Source organism: Syngnathus acus, chromosome 11 (assembly GCF_901709675.1).
Source record: "Syngnathus acus chromosome 11, fSynAcu1.2, whole genome shotgun sequence".
NCBI lineage: Eukaryota > Metazoa > Chordata > Actinopteri > Syngnathiformes > Syngnathidae > Syngnathus > Syngnathus acus.
This window is the reverse complement of record NC_051096.1, coordinates 5998733-6020455: the sequence shown is the minus strand read 5'-3', so window position 1 is coordinate 6020455 and position 21723 is coordinate 5998733. Positions and strand designations below refer to the sequence as shown.

Genomic DNA, 21723 nt, shown 5'->3' with positions numbered 1-21723 from the left:
CTCAACACGGAATGTGTGCAAGACTAATATATGAGCTGTCTGGAGGAAGGTGAGCACTGATGACAACTGCGAAAGATTGGAGAAGCAAGATATTCCCCAATTCATTGCCTTATTAAAAAAAAAAAACTGTTTTAGTTGTTGGCTAATACATTTCTTTTAATTGTACATAAGTCTTTTATATACACTGTTACGGACACAATGTGCGTTTTTGCCACCTCTACTAGAGCGTGGATCCAAAAATAAAGTTAAAACGAACAACACAAGCAAACTTTCCTAACCAAGTTAATCAATCTACATGCATTCTAAAGATGACCGAATGGTGGCAGCAACTGCTCATGGAGGAACTTGTAGCGACTTATTTGTAACTGCAGAAGGAGATGAAGCGCCGAGGAAGAAAAGTCGTCTGATGTGGCTGCCTGCCACATATGAAGAAGAAAACAAATGTCTGTGCTATTTTTAAGATTTCTCTTTTATAATTAAGCCAAAATGGGCAAGAGGGACAATCGAGTGGTGAGTTATTCTGTTTTGTTTTCGTGGCAGTCAGACCAATTTGCTTGCGACCAGTTCAGCTCAGCACGGCACAACAGAGCCCATACCAAGGCTTGCTAATAGGCCTAGACTATGATCAATTAAACAGCGTCCCATTTAAGTGAGATTTTTTTAAAGGTGTTATTAATTTTACGCCAAGACTGACAAATATGTACGTTGCATGTGCTTGATCGAGCTGCAGAAGGTTAGAAATTTGCTCACCATTTTGTATCGTTTGTTGCGCTGATGAGCCCTTAAAGCTAGCACGACTTAAATGCTCCATATCATCATACAGCGGATACTACCGATATCGATACTGAAAAGGTGTGGCTGTTAAAACAATCATATGGCTTGGGAATGTTGATTTTTGTTGTTGTGCTTTTTGTTGGTATTTTGTTTTTAACAATGCGCCTGTCATGAAGCGTTAAAGGGATCCTCGACTTACGCGGTTTGAGGTTACGAACGTTTTTTATTTGGTTTTCTATTTATGGCCAAGATGTGTTTTTCATCCAAATGTTTGCAGTAATTTATCACATTACTACTTTAATATGATTACAATTTTATCTGTGAGCATTGGTTCTTTTTACAGCCATGAGATTTGTTTAATGTGTGGTGGGTGTGTTTGACATTCCAGGCCTACGTAAATCCAATCGCTGCTGCTCGATCCAGGGGGCCGGTGCAGAACTCGGGACCGACCATACAGGATTATTTAGGCAGACCTCGACCGACATGGTGGGTAAAAGAAAATATTCCTTTATTTGTTCCACGTGGGGAAGTTCCAGTATGAGACAAAAACACTGCCTAGTGAATTATACAGTGAACCCATCTAGATGAAACAAAATTTCACTTGTGTTCCAAAAGTTAGCTACTCAATGATGGTATGGTACAACTGATACTTAATTGAATCATTTGCTGTGTCTTCATCAGGGAAGAGATAAAGGAGCAGCTGGAGAAGAAGAAGAAAGGCTCCCGAGCCTTGGCTGACTTTGAGGACAAGATGAACGAGGTGTGAAAACAAACAAAAAATATTTAAAGCAAGAAATGGTGAAACTCAGCATCTTGAATTTTAGATGTACGGTATCGGTCTCACAAAAATTCTTTCTTGGTTACAGAGATGGAAGAAAGAGCTGGCAAAGAACCGAGAAAAGCTGTTAGGTGCAAGCGAGAAGGACAAAGACAGAAAGGCTGGCGAGCGAGAAAAGGAGGAGAAGAAAGATAAGAAGGAGGTGCACTGTAGATGCCACAATAAATAAGACCTCACTTAGAATCCTTGATCACTCATGTTTGTCTTCTAATTTGTGTCCAGAAAAGGGAGAAGAAGAAATCCAGTAGGGTGAGGGGAGACCTCTAGTTTTCACTACTCTTCTTGTTGTGATATTTAGTCAAGTATAAGTCAAGTTCTCTCAAATCTAACGAACCCCGCTTTTATTGTGTTCTGCTCAAGCATTCTTCATCTTCTTCTTCCTCCTCATCGAGTTCTGATTCCTCCAGCAGCTCCTCCTCAGAATCGGAAGATGAGGTAAGGCACAACCATAGGCGTTGAAATTGTTCAATGGTGCTAGTAGGAAATATCATACACATGTCAGACCGATGCCTCAAAAAGAATTATTACAATTAAATGACACATCAGAAGTGCACTGTGGCCTCATCTGAACTTCTCTGTGCATGATCGTTTACAGCTCGATAAGAAGATTGTGAAGAAAAAGCGGAAAAGAAAGAAGTCGTCAGCCAGGAGAGCATCGGATGACTCGGATGCAGACTCGGATGCTGACAGAAAGGTTTTTCTTTCTTTCTTTCTTCCTTCCAATAACACAACTATGCCTTGTTTATATGAGAATGAGCGACTAACATTCACCCTGAATGCTCTTTTTGTCCCAAGAAGAAAAAGAAAAGAATCAAGGAAGAAGGCGATAACAATAAGGTGATTGAAAGCTTGTTCTAATGTTAAGTGCTTCCCCCCCCCCACATTCATCAGTAATATTAAGGTGCTAAATATTGTCGCCTAGGATGAAAAAAGCCGTCGAAGGAAAATTAAAAGTGAGCCAAAGTCATCCGCTGAGTCAGATGGAGATGAAATGGTAAGCACTAAAAGTGTAACAGTTTGTACATCTGGTCATTTCTGGTAATTCAATGTTGCTCCTTGGCCACCAGGGGGCAGTACAATAACATACATTCATACATACACTAGCTGTGATGAAACTCAAGACCATTACAATGAGCTTCAATGATTTTTTTTTAGGTAATATATATAATATATGCCTATGTTTATTGTTGCACTTCTTGAAATATATGTTAAAGGTTCACTGCAATATTGAGGCTAGTTCATTAGCACTTTTCTGATATTTTGCATTGCGTGTTAGCTTTAAGACTTACTATGTAAAAATTATGCTAATGTTGTTTGGTTAAATACACCATGTATAATACTCTTTATAAAGCTTTATAAAAAAAATCATAATTCCAGGTATAGCCGTAATAGTGGAAGACACATTTGTCGGCTGTTAGTCGTGCCACTCAATTGCAGTCAGAAAGTCCATTCTTGGGAAACATGTTTTTTTTTTTTTTCCTATGGGTATATTGCAAGACTTCCTTTATTTCCATGGTTTTCATTTTATTTTATTTCCTCTTTCTCAGGTTGACACCAAGAAGAAAAAGAGAAGCAGTGAAGAAAAAGAGAAAATCACCGTAAGAATACATTATCAAAAGTTGTAGTGTATTAAAAATTGGTTGGTCTGTTTTAGCTGACAGAAAACAACAAAAGAAATGTCTTTTCGACATAGGACAAATCGAAGAAAAAGCGGAAAAAGAAGCACAAGAAGCACAACAGGAAAAAGAAAAGGAAGGCGGCATCTCAGTCAGACTCCGAGCTGGACTAGCTGTTCACTACACCTGGTATTGTTACTTCTTTTTTTCCCCCCCCCAGGCCACCAGATTCATCCAGCTCAGATTTGGACAATTGCAGTGCTGTGCTGAGCTTGCGAAGCCTTGTAGAATCTGGTGCGTCTTCTTTTTGGGGGTGCTCGCGGAGTTGCCACCGCCCAGGTTTTTGGTGTGACTGAACTTTTCAGGAGTTATCTGCCTCCTTTGCATGTCGAGCTGAACGCTTGATGTCACGCCAGCCTCATATTGAAGTTGGATCTGTATGATAAAACGCGTCTCTGTTCAGTGCTGCACAACGGTGCTCATGTACGAACCGGGATTCCATGAATAAAGTCATTGCGGTTACTTGCGGATGGCATTTTGAAGCTTTGTCTTTAGTAGTGCGACTACCTCCATTCATATATTGCTTTACTGTTCCACTGCATGTTTTATTTCCATTATTAATAAACTGCTAAACAGACAACCTAGGTATGGTAAAGCCTCAAAGCCAAAGTCCATTTGAAGAGTTGTGAACTGCATTTGTAGGCGGAGGCAGTCTGCAATCTCTTAAGTCACATGATGTAGTGGGTGTGATGTGAACGGTACTTCCAATGAAAGAGAAGTGAAACTTAATTTGACAAAGAGAAGAGTGCTGACTTTGATGCAGGAAATTCTCTGGAATCTTTGTAAGTAAGTTGATGCATTTTCTGCTTGGCATATCTTGTCACTGAAATGTTGACCAAAGCTTTCGATTGGCTTTACAGTGATTTTAGAATGCCTTTTGTAGTTGTCATTTACTCCAGATGTTGAGGCTCACTGTGTGGCTGGCATTCGGGGCCTTTGTGTCCTGTAACATCACATGCCCTGACAAAACCGTCTGTTCCGATCACACAACCTGCTGCCAGACTGAGCATGGGTACAGCTGCTGTGGATACCCCAATGTAAGTTTGCACAGTATTTTGAAGTGTACTACCATTTTTGAGTCTGTATTTCCTGGAATTGTCCAGGCTGTGTGCTGCCCAGACTTGTCCCATTGTTGTCCTCGAGGATTTCGCTGTGACTTGGCCTTCCAGCAGTGTGAGAAAGTCACTGAGTCGTGGATGGACTCTTCATTTCTGCTTAAAAAAGCTGCTGCGGAACCTCCCGTCCCTCCACTTCAACCAATGTTATACACAAGTAACAATGAAAAGGTGAATTTTAAGTTATCGGCTGACAATACCAGCCACTGATACTAAAAGCATAAAAATCAAATATTGCAAAAGTCCTCTTGCATAAGAAGTTTTCACATTTTTTTGTCATTTGTTAAGTGAGATTTTATACATAATTGGTACTCGAGGTATCAATACTCGGTATCGATAAGTTCTCAAAGGGTGAATGCTCGTACTGGTGTAAAGAAAGTATTTTTTCAATCTTATTGCAGACACGTGTACCAGCTGTAGTAGATACCAGTGGTAGGGGTGAGTTTGGAGTCATTCGCTGCAGTTCGAAGTTTTTCTGCCCACAAGGCACATCATGCTGCAAAGGACTGTCAGCAGAATCCTGGAATTGCTGTCCCTACCCACTGGTATGGATCTGGTGCTAACTTTCATTTTGTTCACAAATAGCCAGAAAATAAATATCTGGTGTTGGTCAAGAATAGCTGCTTGAGTGCTGATTCCCAGTTCCCCTCCAGTGCAGGAACTAGTGGACACAGCAAACATTGCAACCTGCTGTAGCTGAAAGACCATTCATAAACCTAATGATGATTGTATCTGTTGGAAATAGGTCCTGGAATCATTTTGTTCTAACAGCAGGCTGCCATTGGTGATTTTCAGGGCCAGTGTTGCGCGGATGGTCAGCACTGCTGTGAATATGGATACACATGCAACATCCACCCCTTATCATGTAGCAGAAGAAACTTCATGAGTCCATCTGCAGCATGGACCCAGGAAAATGCTGAAAATGGCCATTGACACCTTGTTTAGATTTTATTGTGTGGTCATTGTACTCTACTGTACATCAATTGTGATATAATAAAGCCCACGGTTTATGACAATGCTCATGTACGATATAAATATACATATATATATTTTTTACGGCTCTAAAAATGTTTGTCATATATTTTTTTGGAGCACAATGCAACAATTCTGTGTCGTATCCATACAATATTTCCCCGGTCGTAAACCGAGAACTACCCCCAGTTCTTACTTTTATTTTGTAGTAATGAACGGAAATTATACGTCACTTCTGGAAAATATCTCTCTGTGTGAGACGTAATAGTGTCGCAAAAAAAGATTCAAAAAGGTCAGAATATTCGTTTATAATTCACATTTGGTTTTATTGTATGTAGAATTTAACAAATTGGAAAATGATAAATGTACAGTACTATATTTTTACTTTTCAAATTTTATTTAGAGACCATTAATTAAGCATTTAATGAATTTTAAAAAATGTTCTTTGAGTGTTTAGCAGCGGCTGGTCGTGGATTTGGTAATTGGCCCTGACTTGATTCGTGTAATAAGCCTAAAGTGGTGACGAAGTTGGTTGTTACGAGTTCCGCTTATTAAAAAAAAAAAAAAAAAAAATCAACTACAAACTCAGAAAATGTATCCAGTTTTCGTCTCATGCCGTGGAGTAGTGGTCAGTCCGTGGCCGGAAGGAAGTGGGGGGGCGTTTGTGTGGGGTAGGGGGGCTCCGAATTCATTCAGTGTTTTCCCCGGTTAGGTTAGTCTCGAATAATTACCGGGTCGATATACAATATTCCTTTTCCATAACACTTGGGTTATGGCGGTGATGAAGATACAAGATCAGGTACTGTCACGTTATTACTGTTTTGAAATTAACCACACGTCTAGTTGTACTTTTCTTCGAAGTTCAGACCTTCTAGCTTGATTTTTATTATGCAGTGAACGCCTTCGCACAGGCTCCCTGCTGCTGTGAATAATACGATAATTCACGCGAATCAGCTCGCTTACGCATGTTTTATTACATAAAAAATGTAGGCGTAAAAACAAATAGATGTTCATCAGTTTAGTACACGAGCGCTAGCTTGAAAAGCTAGCGGCTAACGGTAAACAAATGAGTGAACAGATATTTACTAACAAAGGAACATTTTTACGCTAGGCTGACTGTTGGATTGTGGCACTTCAAAATCACTGAAAATTCAAATTTATTTAAAAGACTACAGTTATTCAGTATGCTGAATCATTTCTTTTGTATGGATGGTTCCTTTGTCAATGAAAAGCGCCGGGGCATCCGTTTTTACAGTTTTACAACAAGAAGCATAAACATAGTTCCTATATGATTATGTATCTGATCTTTGTCCCCACAAGGGGTTTCAGCTGTGTGTCTGTCTTGATGTGGCAGCTAAGAGTGGGTGTTATAGATATACCTTTATATTGTATTTGTGAAATTATTATTAATACTTAGGAACAGATTTGAGCACAACTTCACTTTAGTTGCGAGTAGCATCATAGATCAGATTAAAAACGTGTTCATGTGAGATGCTTCCTCCAGACAGCTGGTATGTATTAAAGTGACGGAAGATTGCATGACTAATTTCCCCATCTTCATTCTGTATTGTTCTCTGTGGTATTTACTGACCGAAAACCGGACAAAGCTGGAAATAGACATTGAAAGAACCGGAACTGACTCAGGGGTGAATGTCACTGTCACGACGGGTTGATGTTTGTCCACTAGAGGGCGACATGTACTTGTGTCCCTTTTGAGATTGTAGCCTCATGAGATGGAGCAGTTTCTGGAATTGGAGGAGAACGTGCAAAAGACAGAGAATGTTCAAAGTTTGGGAATGTTTTAAGTTGACAACAGTAATTAAGTAATTGATGAATAAACAATAAGTAAACTTTTATCCGATAACTCCGTACAGGAATCTATTCTAAAAGTATTTGATTCCAACACATACCTGGTGTGTCTTCATCATTGTGCAACTTGCTGGAGTCCCAGCTAGGATTACATTACCCACAGTGCATGTTGGCACAGGGTCAGAGCAGAGGTCATTGTACACTATGAGCCACACGTTTTCACAGAACTCCCGTTTTGGGCTCGGGTTACTGACACCAGCTCTCTATGTTTTGCTACTTCATGTATTAGTGCCAGAGGGTGATTCCATTCCACTCATAATTTGGGCCTACTCTGTTTGTCTCATCTGCGCTCCCGCTCACTTAATGGGCTTGTGCGGTTTGGCAGGGTTGCTTCTTTCAGGATGTGTGTTGAATATGAGGCAGAATGACGCACGCAGACAACAACACGCACAGACTGGTCTTGTTAGCTTCCCTCGCAGTCTCTCACAGAGCCTGCTTGTTCCTCTTTCCTAATGAGGAGACTTTTGAAGCAATGCCACTGATAATACACCCAAAGGGAATACCAGGACACACGGATGCGTTGATCTGGGATTCATCAGCGCTGTTTTGCTGATTTATGCTACTTAGCGAAACTCAAACGTGATACTTGGAACTTGTAGACAGCCAAATCTGCCAATATGAATTTGGATCTTTCCTTCTGTTTACATTGTTTAATAAAGCAGCTGGCTTCCTTGCAACTGCCCTCTGCCTCTTTTTCTCCATTCATCTTCAGGAGAGCTTTAGGTAGCTGACCAACCCCCCCTTCTCCATTCCCCACTCAGTGCCTCTCTCACCCCCTTGGCCTCATCTCGGGAAAGAGCTGGCTTCAGCAGTCTGGCTGAAAAGCGCATTGCATCCCCACGCATGCACCGACCGGTGCTCTTTTGTGAGCGTTCCCGCGAGGACCCGTACCTTTGTGTCGGCCGCTAGGCAGCGCCGTCATTCTGCCGCATGCTGCCTGCCGACACCATTACGCAGAGGAATTCCCTGCTGTCTCTGCCGCTTCTGTTTACAGCGGCAGCAAGCGAGGAGGAGAGGAGGCGTGCTGCAGACCTTAAGGAGTGCTTGGATTTCACCTCAAGATGTGCACTGGTTGTTTCTAAGGAAGAGGCAATGTCTTTGGGAATTGTTGGTGACCCCTGGGCACATATGTTAGCGGGAACAGTGTGTTTTTTGTGAGAGGGGGACTGCTTTATTCGTGTCGGCTGCTTCCCGATGCGGTCGGAGCGGGCTAGTCGTGTCTGTATCGTGGTGCTGGAGGAGGTGGAGGAGGACGAGCCCTCGTTTTCACCCCCGCCTCCTCAGCCCAAATCGACCCTAGACCGCAGATCTCATCATGCCCCTAGAAGGGCTGATGCCCTCGAGGACAAGGTGAGATGACCGTGTCTTTGTGAATGGAAATGTTGGTTGAGATGTCAAGTCTACTTGTGTGGCACACCTGAGTTGAAACGTGACATTAGTTATGTAAGTAGACTGACTGACCGTATTGCATAAAAATATAGTGCACTTCCGCTCATGCTAATTTTAGCAGCAGTATAATGAATCCTGGTTTGTAGAGATTATCACTAAAGCCAAGGCCATTGTAGTTCCTAAACCCAGTGTTGAAACATTGCTATGCAGCCAGAATGCACTTTCAAGTAGTGTGTACTTTTAATCAACAAATAATTGCTTGTGTTAAGCATTTGAGGACCTTTCACAACCTGTCAGGTTCACATGAGGTGTGCTTCCGACAACACTGCAGCAGATGCTTCTCTGCCACAAACAAATCTGGCATGTGTAAACATTTGTGACCTCCCACCTGGAATATTTTTGTGGTACTACTCTTACACAGATGGCTGTTGCATAACGCTCACTGAAAATAATAATGCCGGTAATAACAGTCAGAAAATAACGACTGTATGTTGTTCTCGTTGTAGCCATCCTTGCTCAGAGCCATCTTCAATGTCGACCCAGAGGAAGTTCGAGCCCTCATATTCAAGAAAGAGGATGTCAATATTCAGGTAAGTCAAGCACTGCGTTTTCTCCGCTATCTATTTGCGATAACAAATATCATATCATTTTTTTCCCCGAGATCTGCCTGTAAGGATATCTTATCCACCTGATTCTGCTCTAACCTTGGTTTTCTCTGTGATGGTCAATATTGCTTGGGTCATCACAAAGGCTCTTCCTGGAGTCAGCAGCCCCCCCCCCCCCCCCCCCCAACACACACACACACCTATTGCCGTCACATGACACTTGTTTATATCCCCACTTTGATGATTGCCCTCTGCTGCTTGAGAGGGGGGTGCTGCGGCGGGGTGGAATGATGGAGGGGAGCCACGACTAAGTGAATTGAGTGTTGACAGTGCCTTTTGTGTAGCTGGAGTTCATTTTAGACACTCGCAGAGAAACATTAGTCATACCTACAGAGTCTAACACGATCTAATGGAGGACCATATATTAGCTCTCTATGACCAAAATAGTAAAAAAAATAGCCATCATTTTCTCTATATAATGTGCATAATGCACCTGTGTGTGTATTGCGTAACAGGATACTGAAAAGAGGACACCACTACATGCTGCAGCCTACCTGGGTGACACTGAGATCATTGAACTGCTCATCCTCTCAGGTAAACCACCGCAAATGCCTCATTGAAAGTATTTCAAAGTAAGTTCTTCCGGCAAAGCTTCAAACATGTTGAGCTTCAGCTGCAATGCTGAGATGATCCATGAAATGCGATTAAGCCACTCAAATGACTATTTAGCAAATCATTCCGTGGAATGTCCTGTTTTTCATCTTTTACGGTCACATGCTCCAGTGCTGTCTACTCATTGCCTTGTGACATGGTGTCACAGCAACGGGTGACGCTGCTAGTGATTTTGAAATCATCTGAGAAAGGTCCGTCTGTACCTTCTCGGCTTTCTGTCAGTCAGCTGCACACGTGGGGGCACGGCGTCAGCATTGGCGGAACACTAGAGCACACTCGTGCCTACGTGTGTGCTGCCCTGTTCCTCGATATTGGTCAGAGCAAGTAACAGGTGCGGTAACTTTCAGGGCTATTTTAATCTCCAAAACCACGTCCACGTGGATCAAGGGAGTTTTAAATCCCCCGGACACCATTGGCTCAATAGACCCCACACATTTAAATAATTCGGATTTAATGAAGGTGCTGTCATCTGCTATTGTCTTCCAAGGAGCCAGAGTTAATGCCAAAGATAACAAATGGTTGACCCCACTTCACCGTGCGGTGGCTTCATGCAGCGAGGTAATCATTTTCTAAACACACGTCTCCTCTTTCCCTGCTTGATCAACATCCCCACATTTCTGTCTTTGACAGAGTTTGAAAAAGCACCCTCTCAATGTTCCCCGTGATCACTGTCTGCGCAGGATGCCGTGGCCGTGCTGCTGAAGCATAGCGCCGATGTCAACGCCAGGGACAAGAACTGGCAGACGCCGCTTCACGTAGCGGCGAGCAACAAGGCCGTGCGCTGCGCCGAAGCGTTAGTCCCGCTGCTTAGCAATGTCAACGTGTCGGACCGGGCGGGACGCACCGCTCTGCACCACGCTGCCTTTAGTGGACACATGGAGGTTGGCTTCTCCTTCACTATAGAGGACTTTCATATGTACGCAGTAGTGGATATTTGTTTACTTTTGGGTTCCAGATGGTGAAGTTGCTGCTGTCCAGAGGCGCGAACATCAATGCATTCGACAAGAAGGATAGGAGGGCCATTCACTGGGCTGCCTACATGGGTAAGATGACTCCTGGGTCTCTTGCCGATAACATAACACCTCCTGTTAAGTTGATCATTAACCTATGCTAGCGCAGCAGTGCTTTAAATTAAACCCTACATATTTCCATGAACAAAAACAATCATTTCCGTGTGTGTTGCAGGTCACCTTGAGGTCGTTAAGTTACTGGTGAGCAGTGGAGCTGAGGTGGACTGTAAGGACAAGAAGGCCTACACCCCGCTTCATGCAGCTGCTTCCAGCGGGATGAGTAGTACTGTACACTACCTGCTGGGCTTGGGGGTCCAGGTCAGCACTTTCAGTGGTTCCCACCTTGCAATGACACCGAAAAGAGATTCAAGTCTGCACAATGTGTGTTTCTTAGGTGAACGTCGTGAATGCCTACGGCAACACTCCACTCCACCTGGCGTGTTATAACGGCCAGGATGTGGTGGTCAGTGAGCTCATCAAGGCAGGAGCTGGCGTCAACCAGGTTTGTGTGTGCGTGCGGGCATTTGTGTTCAAAATGAAACCTGCTAAGTATGTGTTTTGAATTTGGGGATTTGTTCCTTTGCTCTAGGTCAATGAGAGGGGATTCTCTGCCCTCCATTTTGCCTCCTCCTCACGCCAAGGGGCACTGTGCCAAGAGCTACTGTTGGCCCATGGGGCCCACATCAACATGCGGGTGAGCTCCCTGCCGGCATGACATATATATTCACAGATAGCTCAGTTTTGCCATCACATGACAGGAGCAAAACCTGAGCCAATTTGGCTGATGTGCTGCAATGCTGATATTGTACTGAGGTTTCGTATTGATGTCCACAATGCTGTTGTCTATCTGTGCAGAGTAAGGATGGAAAGACGCCCCTCCACATGGCAGCTACCCATGGCAGGTTCTCCTGCTCTCAGGCCCTCATACAAAATGGTAAGCCAAATGATTGGTTGGTTGTTGTAACAGGAGCAGCGTGTCTGATGTGTTATGTTTGTGCAGGAGCCGAGATTGATTGCGTGGACAGGGACAGAAACACCGCCCTTCACATCGCCTCACGCTATGGCCACGAGCTCATCATCACAGCGCTCGTCAAGCACAGAGCCTGCCTTGCCAAGTCAGTCATTTTACTACAGTTCAGCTACTGTGACCAAAATACAAATAAGGATAGACCGTTTGAATGTGTCCTAAAACCCAAGGTCTGTCTTTTTACCATCCATATCTTCTCTTTGCTTTATCACTCCAGGAGAGGTATTCACGGGATGTTCCCGCTACACCTGGCAGCTCTCACCGGCTTCCCCGATTGCTGCAGGAAGCTGCTGTCCTCAGGTACATTCACGTTGACACCTTTCCAAGGCCATGGCATCACCGTAGTTGACAGCTTATTTGTCTCAGGATTTGACATTGACACTCCCGATGATTACGGAAGGACCTGTCTACATGCTGCTGCAGCTGGAGGGTAAGTCCTTATTTTATCCATCTTTTTTGGAGTGCGTATGATAATAAATAAAATAATCATTTAATAGAAAGCATTTTTTTCTAACTGTTCAGGAACTTGGAGTGCCTGAATCTGCTGCTAAACGTTGGAGCAGACTTTAACAAAAAAGACAACTATGGACGGTAAGCTAATAACCGCAGTCCGGCCTAGACATGACTGTGGTAGAAATAAAACCAAAGCTAAATGAGTGCAGAAAGGGCAGAAAGAAATCTTAACTTGCTCACGATATAAATGACGCCATCCCCCGCACCATCACAGGACTCCACTTCATTATGCATCAGCCAACTGTAATTACCACTGTGTGTTTGCCCTGGTGGGCTCCGGGGCAAGCGTCAATGAGCTGGACCAGAGAGGCTGCGGCCCCCTGCACTACGCCGCTGCGGCCGACACCGATGCAAAGTACCTTATCGAATTAACACCTCACACGTCTTCATTGCTAGACTGCCCAGTACACATTCTTATGTTTTGGATTGTCATAGATGCGTGGAATACCTTTTGAGGAACAATGCTGAGCCAGGTGTAAGGGACCAACAGGGGTACAGTGCTGTCCACTATGCATCAGCCTATGGCCGCACACTCTCACTGGAGCTGGTGTGTATCTCAGTCAGTGTGTAGAAAAAGCATCACAACTTCAAATGATTCATTGAAATGAATATAAACTGCCTTGTGTCCCCCAAAAAGTTAATCTGAGGGTTTGTTTGTGCTTTCTTTAGATGGCAAGTGAAACGCCTCTTGACGTGGTAAGAATACTTGATCAAGTTCTTGAGGGTCATGCGCATGGGCCTCTGTGAAATATCACCTTCTGTTGGACAGATGAGGAATTGCTCCAAGTGTTAACTAAAAATCAATGCCACAACAAAGGGAAGTACGGTTGAACAAAATCCATTCAAGACTAAGCTATTTAGTTGTGGTTTTGAATGACTGGAAAAGTATATTTAATCAGTCTTCCTCCCGTGGTATAACGTTGGAATGTATTCCTGGATCTGACTTCAGTTATATTCCATTCTACCATTTTTTTTTTTTTTCAGCTAATGGACTCATCAGGAACAGACTTCCCAAGTGACTCTGAGAGCCACGGGCAAATCAGTCCGCTCCACTTGGCGGTGAGAGCAAGGATTTTTTTTTTTTTTGTCGTTTGTGATCCATGATTCCGGCTCTATTGATTATATGGCTGATACTAGTTGGCGAAAATACCAGATGATTTTTCTCTTTATTGAACCAGGCTTATCACGGACACTGCGGAGCCTTAGAAGTCCTCTTGTCCTCCATGCCAGATGTGGACGTGCGTAACCCTCAAGGCCGCACCCCTCTCAGCCTGGCCTGCTCCAGAGGTCACCAGGAGTGTGTCTCGTTGCTACTGCACCGCGGCGCCTCACCTATGGCCTTTGATTACTCCCACAAAATGACGGCTCTACATGCTGCAGGTAAAACAAATAAATAAATGCCAATAGTTTCATCCGTGCTGTTGTATTCATTTATTCAAATGTGTTCTATTTTGATCCAATCATTATTCTGCGTGTCACAGTTATAAATGGCCACTCAGGGTGCCTGCGACTCATCATGAGCAACAATGACCAGCACATCAATTTGGACGCGCTAGATGTCAACAAGCAGTGAGTTACGGAAAGATTATTTCGTCATGCTGGCTTTCTTTTGAAAAAGATTAATGCCGACACTTTGACTAGAGTCCAAATCAATAGGCATGGTTTGTATGTATTTGTGTGTGTTAATATGAAGGACCCCGCTGATGTTGGCTGTGCTGAATGGACACACTGAGTGTGTGTATTCGCTGCTCAGTCAAGGAGCCAATGTCCAGGTCCAAGACTGCTGGGGCAGGACGGCCCTCCACCGAGGGGTGAGATAAATCACGTTAGTTGGTGTGGAATCATTCTAACATATTGCGCTGCTGCCGCTATTCTATTAGGATGTATCGCCAAAGTGCTCGTTTAACATTTGAACGTTGTTACGCCGACACAGGCGGTGACAGGCCAGGAGGAGTGTGTGGAGGCTCTTCTCCAGCGAGGGGCCAGCGCATGTGTGAAGGACATTCGTGGTCTCTCCCCTCTTCACTTGGCGTCCGCCTGTGGTCGTGTGGGCGTCCTTGGTGCTATGCTGCAGGCGCCCGGCACCTCCAATGCTCTCTTGCAGCAAACTGACAACAAAGGCTACACGCCGCTACACTGGGCCTGCTACAGCGGTACTCAAGCTCATCTAGAAGCTGAAAGCTTAAAAGAAATCACATTTGAAGTTTTATCATGTTTTTTTTTTACCACTTTAGGATGTGATGCTTGTGTCGAGTTGTTGTTAGAGCAGGAAGCCTTCCGGAAGATAAAAGGCAACACGTTCAGCCCGTTGCACTGCGCAGTGTAAGCAAATAGTTCCATTTATGCTCATGAATGCCTGATGCGGTCACAGGCGCCAGTGACTGTGGGTGTTGTGTGCTTCAGTATGAACGACAACGAAGGAGTCGCTGAGATGTTAATCGATTCCCTCGGGGCAAACATCATCGACTCCACCGACTCCAAGGGCAGGTGAGAGGCACAAAGTGATGACAAATTTAGCATATGAAATGTACTTAATTGCTATTCTGGTTGTGACACCACTCACCATGTTTGCGCTGATTCAGGTCCCCGCTTCACGCCGCCGCTTTCGCAGATCGCGTCGAATGCATTTCCTTGCTGCTCAGTCACCGAGCTCAGGCCAACATTGCGGACACGCACACACGTAGGACGCCGCTGATGATGGCAGCTCTCAACGGGCAAACCAACGCCGTCGGTCAGTACAGGCACGATGTTCCCCTTTTTGACTTTGCGAGCTGCGTTATGTAACTGTGTTGCGTTGCAGAGGTGTTGGTGAGCAGCAGCAAGGCAGACTTTGCTCTGCAGGACATCGACAGGAACACAGCCTTACACTTGGCTTGTAGCAAGGTAACGCAATATAGTAGTCAATATAACGGTTTCCAATAAGTACGCAGTATGGCACTTTGCTAACGGTGCACCAATTTGTCTCTGTCAGGGTCATGAGACGTGTGCCTTGCTGATCCTGGAGAAGATCAGAGATAAGAATCTCATTAACTGCACCAACGCCTCTCTGCGCACGTATGTCTCTGTTAACTCACAGCAGACGTTCTTCCTCACCTTTCCACAAATTTCTTTTTTTTTTTTTAATCTTCTCTTACCCTTCCTCGCAGGCCACTTCACGTTGCAGCCAAAAACGGTTTAACGGTTGTTGTCCAGGAACTTCTGGGCAAAGGAGCAAGTGTGCAAGCTGTGGATGAGAATGGTGAGCATCCACGTTTGAAACAAACAGTTCCTCCGTGTTCACGCCCTCGCCCGTCTTTAGGTTACACACCTGCTCTGGCCTGCGCCCCCACCCGCGACGTGGCCGACTGCCTGGCGCTCATCCTCAACTCCATGATGCCCGCCTCGCCCATGGTCACCATAGCAACTCTGCCCGTCTTTTCCCTCCCTCACACGGTCATCAACCATCACCCCGTGTCCAATCACGTCGCGAAGGGCGCGGCCTTTGACACCCTTCCTCCTCTAAGGCCGGACCGCACGACGTACTGCCGACCCGAGCGCCCCCTCTCCAGCGTCACGACCGATGAAGAACTGAACGACTCGGATTCAGAAACCTACTGAGGACTGCGGCCACTCCCCGTAGCGTTGAAGGCCAGTGTGTCACTCAGGAGCCTTAACAGATCACTGACACATAGAAAACACAAAAGAAGGGGGTAAATGCAAATAGAAACTAAATTCAATGAAACCATCTTTTTGATAGACCTTTAAATAATGCAATGCTTACTTTATTCGCTCACAGAAACAGTACACTACATTTCTTTGAGGAACCAGTGGCAGGCATTTGCTACCTGGTCTTTCACCAGGGATTTACCTGATGATTAATATCGCCTCTCTGATCGCAATTGTAGGAACCTTCAATACTTTCCAAACGTTTTAGTGAAGAGAATATCCGAGGACTAATGAACACAAACTTGCATATTCTAAATGGGACCAGGTGAGTGAATGACAAGCCTTGCTTTTGGGCATGTTATATTTTTAGATCTTCAGACAACCTTGACACGCAGATCTTGGCGAACCACTAGAGAGGTTCCGATTGAAGCTTGTATGAATTTGAATTGAGAGGAACCGGAATGAATGCTTAGAAAAGGGAGTGCATTCAACTTCTTTTTATGAAGGATTGTTATGGAACCAGCAGCCCCAACGACTTGATGTTTGAGTGAGTATGTGCATGAGTGAGTAATTATTAAATATCGCCTTTTCAGGAATAAGCACCTTTCCTGAGGGGGATGAAGACTATTTGGTGCAATGTTTGTAAAGAAGAAGTCAAAATAAAGATATTTGTTTTTATTAACTATTCATGATTTTTTCCAAACAACTCTCATCCGACTTCTCAGTTGACTGCACAGTTAATGTTTTGTTTCTTTCTGACAGACTGGCAGAGGGTCATTGGTTATCCAGTTGATAGACGCGTCCGTACAAGCATGCAGTGACCAGCCCTCCGTCCGTGTTCAAATGTTTCATGGTCACTTTTCCATCTGTGCTTCTCTCGACACGTTCTGGTTGCTCCAGGACGTAACGGCTCACCAGCACTGATGGGTACACATATTTGGTCCCGAATTCTCCCACCAGAACAAAGTCTAATTTTGTCTCCGCCTCTTCCACTTCTTGTCCGCAGGAGCTGGCTTCAGACCCAGCACAACGGACCACCGCGCATACCTGTAAACATAGTTTGGTGGGTCAAAATAAGTGTCAGCCATGTTCATGTATGTGGTATGATTCCATTTTTTTCTTACTCAAAAGTCTTGTGTTGTAGGTAGTATAAATACACTAGTTGGTATTGTGCTATGTTCTATCGGCAGATAATTTTGAGTAAGCAAGCAATATATTTCTCTCTTTTTTTTGTTTTTGTTAGCCCACTTTTTGCAATGTACCTGTACAGCATATCGTCCGTTGACAGTGTGCGTTCCAGCAAAAGCTCCCAGTGCGTAGAGTTCATCACTGTCACTTTGTGGAGAACGCTGGAACTGCAGGCGGCAACAAAAAGCTCCGTCACACACCTTCAGGTTGCCTTCTGTGCCATTAAGGAGGGCAAATTTAAATGGATCATGCATCATGGTGGAGGTGAAGGTGGATGAATGGGGCATAGAGAGAGGACAGTCGTCATGGTGACAGAAGCCTGAATCTACGGCTGTCTCCTTGACTTGGCCGCATTCTGAGTGGGCACCCAACACGGGGATTCTGGCCACCAGCAGGCGGCCCTCCTCAGGGTCTCCGCTCTGCGCGTGGTGAGAGGTGGCTGCAAAAGGAGTGTAGATGCCACTTCCTGTCATGATGAGGCGGTCACTGCGAATGTTGGCGGCGAGCAGTGTGACCTGAGCGCCCAGGCTGAACGCCTGCTGAAACTGGATGGTGTCCAAGAGAGGCAGCTGGTTCATCCAGGCTGTGGGGAAGATCAGCTGACGCACACCCTGGATGATGACATTGAAGGATTAAAATGAACAAATGATGTTCGATGCTATCTAATCTTTACAAAGGTAGGTTCTTTTTTAACATCTGGTCTATGCCACCTGATTTTGACATGCAGGGCATGTGTGGGACTTCAGCCAATCATTTAAACAAAGTGTCGTCTCACCCTCTCCAGCAGAGGGACTTTGGGCTCATAGAAGAGGATGTCAAAGCAGGTGATGAGGCCAAACCTCCCAGCAAAGGGGGTCTCAAAACTGATGATCTCAGGCCGTGGCGGTGTGTCAAAAGCTTCCTCAAAATAAAGATTTCGCTTATGGTAACGTGCCACCAGCAGTCCGTCAGACCTGTGTGAGAACATTTTGGAGTCTCTACACCGTGGATAGTATTGTTGACGTTTTCTCACCTGAAAACCACATTGGTGTTGAATTGCCAGCGTCCATTTGTGGGACAAGAAGACGCAGGGTCTGTCTGGAGGGGGCACGGTTGCAAGTCAGCCATGTTGGCCACCACGTAAAGGTTGTGGCGGCGAGCCATGCAGCTCAACTGCTGCTGAATCTGGTAAGCGCAAAACACACGTTCAAGTAAATGCCACTAAGACGTTTAATCGCATGAAAAATAACACCCTTGTGCACCTCTGTATTATTAAACCTTCCTGGTTCCGTGCACGGGTTCCACGTCTCCTCTTGGGGGTCAGGAATGGTCTCTAGGTAGCTGGAAATTGATGAACGGCTAAAGTTGAAACCTTGAAGACCATCCTCTGGAAAGACAATGATCTGGGCGCCCTGATACACAAGGTACATAAACATATTTTAGATTCAAGTCAAATATATTTGATGGATATATTTAATTATATTTACTTAACGTTTCAAAGGGGGCTTCCACAAATATAAAATGCAGTACCTGCCGGGCAGCCAGAGCGGCTTGCTCCTCGTATACGGCCAAATTCTTGCGCATGTGATGAAGAGCATCCAGCCGAGATAGTGGGGTATGGGGGTCCGGGTTAAAAATCACGCGGTGTTCGTAGACAGCAGCGACGTATGTAGAGTCCGAAGTAACAGCCTCGGTTTGATCGAAGCCCCACGTGAACGCCAAAGCAACCCAAAGAGCCACGTCCAGTAACATAGTCACTCTTTGCGAATGTATTTCCCACTGGCACCGGGGCAGCCGAGCGGCCAGAAGTCCTCACGGAAACCGAAGGTTAATGTTTGAACTTGTGCATGTAATACCGTTTCACGTTTAAATGTAAAGAAGAACTGTTACGTTGAAAAGCTCTCAGAGGAAGAACTCAGAACGTAACCCAGAAGTACAATATGCGGCGTCGGCAATCTTTGTGATAAGTTTACGAATGACTAAAAGTTTGACACGTACATTTATGGCTGCATGTGTGAATATAGGTTTATTGAGTAAATATTTTTTTATTTCTCTTAATCTATTATTGTTTTTTAATTTTTTTAATTTTTTCATAATGGCATTCGTTTGTTCGTTATGAATTTGCACGATTATATATTTGCACCAGTCTGATAGGTCTTCTGTGGTATTTATAACTGTTTGTGCAAATTTTTATATAATGAGCTTTCTCGGGTACCGTACACCGCTTCACTGAGCAGGTCTTCGGGTGACTACTAGCTATGTTTTGAGTAAGTAATACCAGTTGCCGTTTATCTATAAATGCACGTATGTACACAATTTAGGAGCATAATTACTACACGAGCTTCTTCAGTTTGTTTGTTGTTACTCGTTACGTCACTGGAAGCTTTTGAGCTATCGTAAACAATAACAACAAAGGTGGCTAGCACGCCTACAAGTGGCACTCAGCTGTCAATCAATCGTGAATCAACGAAAGTGTTTGACTTAAATGTTGTTTTATACTTTTTCCACACAACAGCAAATGGTTCCACGTCGGCTGCTGGTCGTCTACCTGCACATCTCACCGCCGACATTTTCTGCAAAGGTACTACATTCCCTTCTTTTTCCCTTTTATGTAGCATTATGTCTCTGGTGACAATAGAGGGTCAAACCATCAGGCGACGCAATATTATTTTCAGAAATGATTTTAAAAAGTACTTTGTTATTCAACTGTTGCCAAGAAAATGAACATTTAACCTTAACGTTTGACTGCACACACGTATTGTAGTTTTTATTTTTTATTGTTCTTTATTCTCAAACTATTTCGGTGGCAGTCATAATAATGCGCAGTCTCATGACGTGATGCGTATTTTTTAACACTTTAAAACAAAAATTTCAAAAGACATCCTCCACATAGAAGTTGGGATGGGTGCAGTACAAAATGGCCCCAGCAGAGGGCACCCTCCCTCTACCTCTATAGTTGATCTTAGTATTAGGATTTCGGTCTGTTGATAGTTTGTAGGGGTGTAACGATTCATCGATACACATCGATTAATCGATATAATGCTCTACGATTTGTTGGCATCGATGCTAAACGGAAACATCGATCTATATCGCCCGTTTTTGACCTCGGACATTAGACACGACTTTATTTTGAAATTCAGTTCATTGTTGCTTGCTTCCTCTTTCCGGGAGCAGTGCGCGGCGTGTTGAGTTGTGAGCAGAGCAGGCACGTGAAAGGGGAGGCGATAACTACGCGGCTCCTGGGCTGGTGCTATGGCTAGTGTCCAAGAAGACGAGGAAATTCGCTCCCCTTTGGGCTTCAAGTCATTCGTTTGGAAGCACTTTGTAATTTCCTAAATAAAGAGTTTGCAGTACGTTGTTGATTTTGCGTATGAATTGTTATAAATCAGGATATTGTTCTATATCGATCGTAGAGCACTATATCGTGATGTATCGTGAATGATCACAGCAGGCTTTAAGATATCGGCGAATATCGTATCGTGTTCTTTGTATCGATATATCGTTACAAAACCCGCGATTTACACCCCTAGTTTGTAACCCTAACCTTGATTTAAAACCCTAGTCGGAAACCCTAACCCTAGCTTGAAACCCTAATTAGCAATGGCAAAACTCCTTGGAAACCCTGGTCGGAAACCCTAACCCTAGTTTTGAAAGCCTAGTTAGAAACCCTAATCTTAGAAACCCTAAAAGTAGTTTGAAACCCTCGTTGGAAACCCTAACAGCTTTAAAACCTAGTTTGTAACCCTAAGCTTGGTTTAAAACCCTAGTCGGAAACCCTACCCCTTGTTTGAAACTTTAATTAGCGATGGCAAAACTCCTTGGAAACCCTGGTCGGAAACCCTAACCCTAGTTTTGAAAGCCTAGTTAGAAACCCTGATCTTAGAAACCATAAAAGTAGTTTGAAACCCTCGTTGGAAACCCTAACCCTAGCATTAAAACCTAGTTTGTAACCCTAACCTTTGTTTAAAACCCTAGTCGGAAACCCTAACCCTAGTTTGAAACCCTAAATAGCAATGGCAAAACTCCTTGGAAACCCTGGTCGGAAACCCTAACCCTCGTTTTGAAAGCCTAGTTAGAAACCCTGATCTTAGAAACCATAAAAGTAGTTTGAAACCCTCGTTGGAAACCCTAACCCTAGCTTTAAAACCTAGTTTGAAACCCTAACCTTGGTTTAAAACCCTAGTCGGAAACCCTGAGCCTAGTTTGAAACCCTAATTAGCGATGGCAAAACTCCTTGGAAACCCTAGTCGGAAACCCTAACCCTAGTTTTGAAAGCCTAGTTAGAAACCCTAACCCTAACCCTAACTCTAGTTTTGAAAGCCTAGTTAGTAACCGTAACCCTAACTCTAACCCTAACCCTAACCCTAGTTTTGAAAGCCTAGTTAGAAACCCTAACCCCAACCCTAATCCTAACCCTAACCCTAACTTTGGAAACCCTAGTCGAAAACCCT

The 21723-nt window shown here is 44.2% G+C and overlaps 3 protein-coding genes and 2 long non-coding RNA genes across 15 annotated transcripts; 3 read left to right on the top strand and 2 right to left on the bottom strand.

The window, feature by feature from the left end:
- Positions 1-341: 341 nt before the first annotated feature.
- On the top strand, positions 342-5419 carry fam133b (family with sequence similarity 133 member B). 7 transcript variants are annotated; one of them, XR_005099493.1, is made up of 13 exons: positions 342-510; positions 1163-1260; positions 1456-1534; positions 1641-1754; positions 1835-1861; positions 1973-2047; positions 2208-2306; positions 2408-2449; positions 2535-2606; positions 3160-3210; positions 3306-3417; positions 4392-4574; positions 5199-5322. XR_005099493.1 is itself a non-coding variant. In XM_037264672.1 (11 exons), exons 1-11 carry the CDS (start codon positions 487-489, stop codon positions 3399-3401), a joined length of 774 nt encoding a protein of 257 aa, XP_037120567.1. In that variant the 5' UTR covers positions 342-486; the 3' UTR covers positions 3402-3811. The 7 variants fall into 7 exon arrangements, 6 of the variants coding, with proteins under 6 accessions (XP_037120567.1, XP_037120565.1, XP_037120569.1 ...); XM_037264672.1 differs by lacking the exons at positions 4392-4574; positions 5199-5322 and having other exon boundaries at positions 2411-2449; positions 3306-3811; XM_037264670.1 differs by lacking the exons at positions 4392-4574; positions 5199-5322 and having other exon boundaries at positions 3306-3811.
- Positions 5420-5773: 354 nt separating this feature from the next.
- LOC119130721 (serine/threonine-protein phosphatase 6 regulatory ankyrin repeat subunit A) lies at positions 5774-16787 on the top strand. Of its 5 annotated transcripts, none has more exons than XM_037264610.1 (29): positions 5774-6174; positions 9140-9223; positions 9754-9832; positions 10398-10468; positions 10591-10791; positions 10866-10953; positions 11096-11238; positions 11315-11422; positions 11510-11614; positions 11776-11854; positions 11921-12035; positions 12165-12247; positions 12314-12377; positions 12470-12538; positions 12675-12815; positions 12896-13007; positions 13130-13156; positions 13445-13519; positions 13639-13840; positions 13942-14029; positions 14154-14271; positions 14394-14613; positions 14695-14782; positions 14864-14947; positions 15043-15191; positions 15261-15343; positions 15432-15514; positions 15607-15698; positions 15759-16787. In XM_037264610.1, the coding sequence occupies exons 1-29, from the start codon at positions 6148-6150 to the stop codon at positions 16055-16057; spliced, it is 3177 nt and encodes a 1058-aa protein (XP_037120505.1). In that variant the 5' UTR covers positions 5774-6147; the 3' UTR covers positions 16058-16787. The 5 variants fall into 5 exon arrangements, with proteins under 5 accessions (XP_037120505.1, XP_037120504.1, XP_037120503.1 ...); XM_037264607.1 differs by lacking the exon at positions 5774-6174 and adding an exon at positions 8439-8594; XM_037264609.1 differs by having other exon boundaries at positions 12165-12377.
- On the bottom strand, positions 6919-8265 carry LOC119130771. Its single transcript, XR_005099517.1, has 2 exons — positions 8136-8265; positions 6919-7120 (listed from the first exon to the last, which is right to left on the bottom strand). It is a non-coding gene; the product is annotated as an uncharacterized LOC119130771 (long non-coding RNA).
- On the bottom strand, positions 16766-19297 carry btd (biotinidase). Its single transcript, XM_037264654.1, has 7 exons — positions 19089-19297; positions 18803-19058; positions 18535-18684; positions 18306-18457; positions 18069-18246; positions 17368-17904; positions 16766-17152 (listed from the first exon to the last, which is right to left on the bottom strand). Exons 2-7 carry the CDS (start codon positions 19022-19024, stop codon positions 16880-16882), a joined length of 1512 nt encoding a protein of 503 aa, XP_037120549.1. The 5' UTR covers positions 19025-19058; positions 19089-19297; the 3' UTR covers positions 16766-16879.
- On the top strand, positions 17881-19911 carry LOC119130766. The gene is made up of 5 exons (XR_005099511.1): positions 17881-17970; positions 18078-18250; positions 18336-18460; positions 18597-18696; positions 19788-19911. It is a non-coding gene; the product is annotated as an uncharacterized LOC119130766 (long non-coding RNA).
- The last annotated feature ends 1812 nt before the right edge of the window (positions 19912-21723 follow it).

Excerpts from the sequence above, each read along its gene's own strand:
- fam133b (XM_037264671.1), top strand. The coding sequence starts at position 2,272 with ATGACTCGGATGCAGACTCGGATGCTGACAGAAAG. Across the intron at positions 2,607-3,159 it reads AGTCAGATGGAGATGAAATG|GTTGACACCAAGAAGAAAAA; the intron begins GTAAGCACTAAA and ends CCTCTTTCTCAG. Across the intron at positions 3,418-4,391 it reads CTAGCTGTTCACTACACCTG|GCTGTGTGCTGCCCAGACTT; the intron begins GTATTGTTACTT and ends GGAATTGTCCAG.
- LOC119130721 (XM_037264606.1), top strand. The coding sequence starts at position 8,439 with ATGCGGTCGGAGCGGGCTAGTCGTGTCTGTATCGTGGTGCTGGAGGAG. Across the intron at positions 11,855-11,920 it reads TCAGGCCCTCATACAAAATG|GAGCCGAGATTGATTGCGTG; the intron begins GTAAGCCAAATG and ends ATGTTTGTGCAG. Across the intron at positions 14,614-14,694 it reads ACACTGGGCCTGCTACAGCG|GATGTGATGCTTGTGTCGAG; the intron begins GTACTCAAGCTC and ends TTACCACTTTAG.
- btd (XM_037264654.1), bottom strand. The coding sequence starts at position 19,024 with ATGTTACTGGACGTGGCTCTTTGGGTTGCTTTGGCGTTCACGTGGGGC. Across the intron at positions 18,685-18,802 it reads CCGCTCTGGCTGCCCGGCAG|GGCGCCCAGATCATTGTCTT; the intron begins GTACTGCATTTT and ends CTTGTGTATCAG. Across the intron at positions 18,458-18,534 it reads GAAGGTTTAATAATACAGAG|ATTCAGCAGCAGTTGAGCTG; the intron begins GTGCACAAGGGT and ends TGCGCTTACCAG.